General features: G+C 46.4%; 1 protein-coding gene across 1 annotated transcript; it reads right to left on the bottom strand.

Annotated features, from left to right (window-relative positions):
• Positions 1–7,063: 7,063 nt before the first annotated feature.
• On the bottom strand, positions 7,064–8,239 carry LOC308318700 (stabilizer of axonemal microtubules 2-like; the record flags this gene model as incomplete). Its single annotated transcript, XM_080768325.1, has 1 exon — positions 7,064–8,239. One exon carries the CDS (start codon positions 8,237–8,239, stop codon positions 7,064–7,066), a length of 1,176 nt encoding a protein of 391 aa, XP_080624451.1.
• Positions 8,240–9,645: the final 1,406 nt, after the last annotated feature.

Below are 9,645 nucleotides of genomic sequence, written 5' to 3'. Positions count from 1 at the left end.
AACGTATAGTGAGAAGCAGAAGTAGTAGAAGTAGACAACATTTCTGGCAGTTTAGTTTCTCGGCCATGCTGTCTGAAATATAATTTATCTAGAAAAAGTGGGGCACAGGTCAGGTTATTGTGTTAAAAAAGGCAAAGTAGTTTAGGGATAAGGGGTTTAGCATGGACGAAAATGGAGCTCTAGGAATGTTTAACTGACAAAACTGCTGTATGAAGATGAAGACGATACACTTTTGTGCCAGTTGAAAATATGTATTTCTTATTGGCTGATAAAAAGGTCTTTAAGTTGTTTGTGCCACGATCTTTTGTATTTAGAATGTTCCCGTTCTAAATGATTTCCTCTAATGTGTTGTTGTTTAATTGCAAATTCCTTCTGAACTCAAAGTCTTGGTATGTATTGTGTTTTGACTCTTGAGGAAACTGCAAAGGTGGTATTTGTTGTGTTCAAAAACGCCAGAGATTCACAATAGACATCTTTGAATTCCACAGAAATATTGCCAACAAAAGACAAATACTGATCAATTCATTTAACAGCTTCTCGTTGAAAAGCTGACACATTCGACCTTGACGTGCAACGGCGAGAGTTTTATACAGATCGGGTAAGCACGTCCGTGTTGAAACTCATTATTTTCAGTTCAGATGGGTTCGAGTTGAGTTGGGCTCTCTCTCTCTCTCTCTCTCTCTCTTCCCAACATCTATTTAACAAGAGGCACTGCTGAAATTATTTGAAAACTAGAAAATGTGCTCCTCTGAGCTGTTGTGGGCCTGCATTGTAAGCCTAGAAGTAGCAGTAATAATAATAATAATGAATTGCATTTTTATAGCGATTTTCCAAGTGCTCAAAGCGCTTTACAATGGTTCATTCATTCATACATTGGGAGGTGAAGTGGCGAACAGTCGACGCCAGCATCCTCACTCCCCACATTCACACACCAATGGTGGCGAGCTCACACCGACCAACTCATTGGAGGCAATGTAGGGTTCAGTGTATTGCCCAAGAACACTTCGACATGTGGACAGGAGGACCCGGGATTCGAACCGCCGACCCATGGATCATTGGACGACCTGCTCTACCTCCTGAGCCACATTCGCCCGATACGATACGACTTTATTGTCAGCTTGCACTGAAATTAGTTTTGCGTCCATGACGTCACCGTTCAAGATACAGACGAGACATACACAATATACATTACACAAGATACATTACAGGACACAAATCACAGAAGCAGACAGGAACAAGAACAATAGAACATATCCTCTTGGTTTATCGATTTTGGTTTAAAAGCAGAACAGACTGGTGTACAAAAGAGTTCTTCAGCCTTTTTTGTCTTATATTTAGGGACTCTAAACCGCCTCATGGAGGGCAACAGTTGATATTCATCATTTAAAACATGTAAGGAATCAGAGGAGATACTCTTTGCCAGTCTAAGCATGCTCTTGGTCTGGGCTTCTTTAAATGAATGTAACACGACCTCAACAGGCCTACCAACACTTTTATTTGGCTATACTGTATACAGTTTGTTCTTATATACTATAGATAGGCTGTTAAAAACCAGGCCGTGCTACAGTACAACATCACAGTTTGAACAACAGACAACAGTGTAGAAAAGAGACAAGATCTGACTACTAGCACCAAACGGTCTAAGGGCCGATTCATACTCCTATTTTAGAGCCGAATAAAAGTCGGTTTGGCGCTGTAGAGCCTACAATGTGACGTGACGTCATTTGAGGTTCGGGGGTGGGGGTTGGGGGGGTACCGTCCTAAAGTCGGCTCTTCGGTGCTACTGAAGATTTCAGCGGCGAAACAGCGGTAAAATAGGAGTATGAATCGGCCCTGTGTCGTACATACACTGCTGTATCCTCTTACAGATATATTCAATATGAGAGGACCATGATAAGGTGGCGTCTATGATTGATTGATCACCCCCAGATATTTGTAAGATGTTGTTCAATAGCTGAACCATGGATTGTCACCGGTGGTGTCCTATCACCGGGAGCAGGACCAAAGATAATTTCCGCAGTTTTCTTAGTGTTTATAATCAAATTATTTTTGTCACACCATTCCACAAGCCGGTCAACGCTATACACTGGTACTGTTTTGGGTCATCACTGTCAGTCATCAGAGATATTAGAGTAGAATCATCTGAGTTGTAGTCGTCATATACAGTAGACAATGACCTACTGTAGATTACTAGAAGATAGTAGATACTAGTGTGTACCAATTTGCATAATGTTTGGACAAAATCTGTAGGTGTACTGTCATCCGCCGTGCCATGCCATCCGGTTAGTGTGTGTGCACAGTTTCGTTGCGATCAAGCCAACGGTGCAGGAGATTAGCTGATCACAGACGGAAGGACAGACAGGATGCAAAACATACTCTCTCTCCCCGTGCCTTCGGCCTGGCGGAGACAACAATTGCTTCGGGGTCAAATCTAGGCAGCGAACAGCGTCACAAAACCAGCTACTCTAAAAGAGTGGCTTTGTATTCCCTTCCTAGAAATGAGACTCAAATCTGTATATCTGTACTGTACAGTAGCAGGCCTGTCCATCCTCTGTTCAGTAGTCGGTGCGATCACTTGACTGCCATGCACTCACTGTAAGAAGACATTATGGAAACTGCCCTCCTCCATCCTTCCATTTGTTTGTTTTTATTGTCTTTATCAATAAGCTAGTAAAACAATGAATGGAAGCAGGGAGCCCACACGCCACGCCACGGACAAGTGCTCATGGCAGCGATGAGTCATTTAGTTTGTTTGAGAGCCTCCTCCACTATAGCCATGTTATAACTGCACATACATGCAGTATGTGCATGTACTGTACTGTACTGTACTGTACTGTACTGTACTGTACTGTACTGTACTGTACTGTACTGTACTGTACTGTACTGTACTGTACTGTACACACGCAATCATGCACATTGCACACACACAAACAAAGATGGACTGATAGAAGAAAGTGTGCTGAACACAGATACGTTACCACGCGTGTAGGCTATATACAAATACTCCGATACACGCACCCACATATACATACACAACATTACACACAATGCTCACGATAGTCACAGAGAAGTCTGTCCATAAGCTATCTTACCGGCCCACGCACGCACACACAGTCACACACACACACACACACACAATATACCAAGTGTACGCGTGGGCGTGCGCGCCGATGTGGATCAACCTGGCCGTGACACATCAGTCGGTACACCCACTGTCCAGAGAAGCCCTCTGTGTGTCTCCTCCTCTCATGCTCTCCTCTCTCGTGATCGCTGCTCTCCCAGAGCACTCACCCTGTACTGGCACTTGACTTGAAGGAAAGGAAGCCAGAGAGTACATGGTGTAGGGCAGCCCACTCATTATTGAGACAGACAGCGCTGAAGGACAGACACGGGAAGGAATGCACCGACAGCACTTCTTCCACCTATAAGGCTATTTGGAGTATGTAGCGTATATACAGAGACATGGAGGTCACATTATCAATATCATTATTATACCTGTAAGCAGGGCTTGACATTAAGGCTTAATTGTCCCGTTGTCCGGGACAACTAATAAATCTTCCCGGACAAGTGCATTCACATTTTAGGCTACTTCACTTCCGTTGGACGAGTGACCCTCTTGGTTTCATGTTTTCTGAGCCAACAATATTGTCTGACATGACATTATTATGGATAGGACTGATCTATGGCTGCGTATTTGGCCTATAAGGCTAGTTGGAGTATTTACAGTCCAATCTTGACTCATCCACACACACTCTCTCTCTCTCTGTCTCTCTCTCTCTTTCTCTCTCTCTCGTATATATATACCGTATATAATGAACATGTAAAGGGTATAAAGTTACCATGGTGATAGCGGTCTGCTATTTTAGAAAAATCGAAGAACGACTGACATAGAAAGTTAGAAACATAGCTTTTTCAGAAAACTGTCAGGATGTAGAAGACATTTTTAGAATCTGATCTCAGGTCAGAATGAAAACTGTCCAGGATGTAGAAGACATTTTTAGAATCTGATCTCAGGTCAGAATGGGTCAAGGGAGTCACGGTAATCTGCAACCCGTTTGTCATTGTTTGGAGCTCGAGAGTCTTTTAGGAAGTGTCTTTGAGCCCGAGGACTCTCCAGTATGGTTTGTTTTTTGCCAGATGGTGGCAGGAGTGACTGCATGGGATGTCACCCCGTCACCCTGCTCCTCCGGGTGGCGAGGTCCTTGCATGCTCGGCAGATGTGTGTCCTGGTTAATGTGCTGCACTGTTGTCACCAGCCAACCCTCTGTCGGGCCTTAAGGTCACGAGCGGAGCGTCTTCCGTACCAGGCGGTGATGCAGCAGCCAGCCGGTCACTGTGGGGGTGCATGGTGACCGGTCGTACCACTTTATGTGGGGCGCGGCAGTGCACAGCTGTTTTTATCCCTCGTCCCGCGACGTCCCACATACTGGGATAATGTTCCACATTTATGTCGGCGCGGCTCTGGTTTTCAATTGTCAACCCCACTAGCAGGACAGAGACAATTTTCTCAAAATGTGGCTTTCATCCAATGTTTGTGGAGAAAGCGGAGATGGCGGTCATCATCATCATCATCACGGGGCTGTGTGTTTGACGTCAAACTGTGCACACACACACACACACACACACACACACATGGGTCAGAAAGTAACAAGTGTTAACCTGTCACCATCTTTGCTGCCTTCGCTGTACACACAACGGGGGGGACAATTCTGAGTCACCGCAGAGTCACAAGCTCCGCAGATGTAGGCAGAATATGACGGAGACGACGAGTTCCGTATAGCCTATTATAGCGTGAGTCCAGAATGGGAGGCCAGTTGCCATGGAATCTCAAATAACCCATGCACAAAATACTGAAACACGTGTCAATTATACTGCAAATGCAAATTGTAGAAAAAAGTGTTTCCAAAAATATTATAAATCGCATGGCTCTCAAATGTCAGTTTTTCTCTTGTCTCACCTCCTTGATAATAACAATAATAATAATAATAATAATAATAAAACTTTATTTGTAGAGCACCTTTCATGACATGAAATGCAGCTCAAAGTGATGACCAACACCTTTTAAAATACTTCTCAGAACCACTGTTCCATGTTGTACGATTTGGTCGACGATACAGCATGTCTCGTGTCATTCTTAAAACAACCGTCTCATTCATCGACCTGTTTTACACAATAGTATTATTCTGAGCCGTGTTCCCACCATGCGTGCAATGCAACACCCTGTTACCCATTTAGCCACGCAGACAGAGAGGAAGAGAAAGAAGTCACATGACACAGAGGAAATCATCGTCATCCTCATCATACCACCTGCTAACACCATCATGGGTAGAACATAATGATGTACAGTCTGTTATGTATCCCCCCCCCCCCCCCCAGTGTTCTCAGCCTTGACTGAGTGTGTCACTCAGCACACCAACGCAAACACGGTTAATCATATTTATCAGAATAAGACATGTTTATATCGCAGTTCCGGTTCTTCTGTTTTTCCGTGACCTTTGACGATAACATTCCACAGCTATAGCATATTTTCCAGCTAAATATTTTCCACGTTAATTGATTTGCAACGTTACTATACCCTTACTGTAATAAGTGTAATTGGAGTCTTGCGCCACAAGAACAAGGTTGCATGTTCTTCGGTTCACTGAGAGGGGACAATTCTTGTCTATTATAGTCAAATTAATTCTAAATGTATATGATTTAGCTTAATCTTAAAAGTATTTCCAGTATTATACTGTGCTGATTTAATCAGTGACAGTCACGCCTTGCCTTCGACTCAGAACTGTGTGTAAACATTACGATCCATAGGGAAAGTTTCTTGTATCTCTAAATATATTAGTTTGTGGGGGGCGATAGCCCCTCCTATGGCCAGCTTTTAGTGTGTGTGCTAACGCAAACTTTGTCCTACACAAACATTAAATGCCGTTGACAATGAATGGACAATTTTTAGTGTTTGTGTAAACACAAACATTGCATTTGAAGACGAAGACACAAATTCCGATTGGCCGGAATGAGATGAGATGATGTACGATGAACGATGTACGAGCTCCCCTCCTATGGCCAGCTTTTAGTGTGTACACACTACACAAACTGTCCTACACGAACATTTGAATTCCCATTGACAATGAATGGACAATTTCACGTCATAGTGTAAACACAGACATTGATAATATGTTACGTACGTATATGAGGCTTTCAACTCTCAACTGGGTGTAAGAAGTCGACGATGATAAGAGCGCCGCTCACTTCACACGGGGGTGATTTTTAGTTTTAAAGATGAGCTAAGCTGCATTGAAGTTTATGGGTAAGACGGCTATTACATATCATTACAACTAATAAGACAGCCCTAACAAATAGTGAAAATAGCTGACTAAATTGGGCAAGGGGGGGGGGGGTATCAAAGAGTTCAGGCCAAAATTAGATCAACAAAAGAGGAGCAACTGTCTGGCCGCCCCACATGTGTGGGTCTGACCAGCCCTGCAGGTCAGCTGCAAATCCCCTGTCCCATCAGTATATACAGTACTGCTGCCACAGATAATTATAGCATACTCGTGTGTGTGTGTGTGTGTGTGTGTTCGCTGGAGTGAGCCAACAATACATACATTTACAATTCAGGCATTCAGGTCAAACCCATTCTGACCTGAGATCAGATTCTAAAAATGTCAGTCGTTCTTCGATTTTTCAAAAATAGCAGACCTATACAAGCTCGTTATATGAGCTTGTAGATCTGCTATTTTTCAATAGCTAAAGCATAATGCCAACACCAAAAGGGGTTCCCGCCCAAAATGGGTTAAGCGATTTACAGTAAGCAAGAACAAAAACATGGTAATAATACATCGAATACATCAAAATAGTCATCATGAATCCTACGTAAGCTATATAAGAACATAACAGTGGAACTATCTATATAATGAAACTATATATGCATATACACTATCGAGTGCTGTGTGTCTACATAAAATGCTATCTTAAGTTACATATAAGTTTAGCCTTCGCATATACTCCTGTAAGGTCACTGAGGCTTATAGGGCTAAAGTGCTACGGACTATAAGATAAGTCAATAAATTCACTCTTCCACCGGCCTGAAGCACCGGTGTCCCCTGTCGTCGCACTCCGTGAAGACGAAGCCCGGGGGCGAGCTGAAGCTGGCGGGGCACACGTTGATGGGCTTGGGAGCGAACATGGTGCCGTACGTGCTCATGGGCGCCTGCTTGTTCTCGCCGGCGCCGCGGAAGGCGGCCCGCGACGGGTGCAAGTTGTCGAAGGGCTTGATGCTCTCCCGGGTCGCCGGGAGCTGGGCCTGGAACTGGTCCTGGTAGGCGGTCGTGCCGCCGAACTTGTGGGTGACGAGGTGGTAGTTGTCGAGAGGCATGACGGGCGTCCTCTTGCACGGCCCCCACGCCGGGAAGTGGTCTCTGGACGTGGGGACGGTGTCCAGCCTCCCCTTCATCACGTACGTCGTCTTCGGCTTGAGGCTCTCCCGGCGGGCGGAGGGCTGCGCCTCGAACTGCTCCTGGTAGGCGGTTCTCCCCCCGAACTTGTGGGTGACGAGGTGGTAGTTGTCGAGGGGCAGCACGGGCTTCCTCTTGCACGACCCCCACGCCTGGAAGTGGTCCTTGGACGTGGGGACGGTGTCCAGCCTCCCCTTCATCACGTACGTCGTCTTGGGCTTGAGGCTCTCCCGGGTCGCCGGGAGCTGGGCCTGGAACTGGTCCTGGTAGGCGGTCGTGCCCCCGAACTTGTGGGTGACGAGGTGGTAATTGTCGAGGGGCAGCACGGGCGTCCTCTTGCACGGCCCCCACGCCGGGAAGTGATCCTTGGACGTGGGGACGGTGTCCAGCCTCCCCTTCATCACGTACGACGTCTTGGGCTTGAGGCTCTCCCGGCGGGCGGAGGGCTGCGCCTCGAACTGCTCCTGGTAGGCGGTTCTCCCCGCAAACTTGTTGGTGCGGAGGTGGTAGGTGTCCACGGGCAGCACGGGCTCCCTCTTGCTGCTCGCGGGGTCCCACGCCTGGTAGTGGTCCTGGGACGTGGGCACCGTGTCCAGCCGCCCCTGCATGACGTGCAGGGCCACCGGCTTGGTGCTGGCGCGCGGCTCGTAGCTCTCGTAGACCGGGTACTTGCTGTTGTACTCCGTGGGCATGTCGGTGCTCGCGTTCACCTTCTGGTAGATGGACGTTTTCTCCTGGACGCAGCGGTGGCGGCCGCAGTTGCATATGTCGCACAGGCACGAGGTCGCCATGGTGGACGACGTCTCCTGTCAGTAGATAATGAAGTGTTTACGTGTCCTCTGGTCTTCGGTTTACTCCCTCAACCCACGGTGGAACGGAACTATGTATGGTCTGCTCTGACGCGCCAGGTGATGTAACGATATAGGCCCTCCTGCAGCACCATGTATGGTTTCCTCTACACCCTTATATGGGTCCATTTGGTTTCATTTTACGCTCTCAAGAGTTAAATCATTGTTAGGGGGGTGGACACACCCTTTTTGGTGTGTGTCCACTACACAAACATTAAATTCCCATTGACAATGAATGGAGAATTTTACGTCACAGTGTCTGAGCAAATAGACATATATTACTATTTTACTTCATGATGATGTACGATGATGAGAGTGTCCCTCACTTCACACGGGTGTGATTTTAAAGGGCGCTAGCCCCTTCTATAAACAGCTTTTGTCCGCACACGTCTCAAGATTTACCATGGACAATGAAAGGAGAATTCCGGTCAAATGTTTGTGTGAATTATAGCGATGATTTTGATTGGCTGATCACCTCGCGGAGATGATTTGATTGGCTACATATTGAGGATAAAAACTGTGAGGGCAGAAAAGTGAAGACGCAAATTGCGATTGGCCCGAAACGTGACGATGTATGATGACAAGAGCGAACCCTCACTTCACATGGGTGTGATTTCGCTCCCATTATGTCTCGTTATACTATACCATGTCAAGGAACCGAAATCTAAGGATTTTATATTTATGTGACGTAAAACAAATACAGTCTTGAATCTTCAATCGGCACATATCCCAGGTGAAATCTCAAGCGCTGTACACAGCAACGAAGAAGAGGCCTGATATGAAGTGTCAAACTCCGCAGCGCGCACAGTGTGACGTACAAGTGAGGGGAAAAATGAATCAATTTAGCTGTATAACAGCGCCCACACTGTGAATGAACCCACTGCCAGGCAACCGCACAAGGGCCCTATAGCATCTCTCTCTCTCTCACACACACACACACACACACACACACACACACGCATGCACACACAAAGGGACAGCACAGCAGCGATGATGATGATGATGATGATGGTGGTGACGATGATGATTTTGACACACGGCTCTATGCCACCCACAGTTGTGCCTGCGCGAGGGCAGAGCGCATCAAACTGAGCAAGTGTAACACATGCTCTGTGTCAGCCGTCCTCCCCTGCACTGGCATGTGTAACACATGACACATAGCTGAAGCCACCCACAGGCCTGCTGTCTAGTGCAATGTGCATGCCCTGCTATAGTGGGGGGGGGGGATGCAGGGAGGGACTGGGGTGGCTGTGTGACTTGTAGTATTAACCCATTCTGACCTGAGATCAGATTCTAAAAATGTCTTCTACACATCCTGACAGTTTTCTGAAAAAAAGCTATGTTTCTAT

This window comes from Protomyctophum bolini, assembly GCF_963924005.1.
Source record: "Protomyctophum bolini genome assembly, chromosome: 7".
Lineage (NCBI taxonomy): Eukaryota > Metazoa > Chordata > Actinopteri > Myctophiformes > Myctophidae > Protomyctophum > Protomyctophum bolini.
The sequence above is the reverse complement of the archived record's forward strand: the minus strand, read 5'-3'. Positions and strand labels throughout refer to the sequence as shown.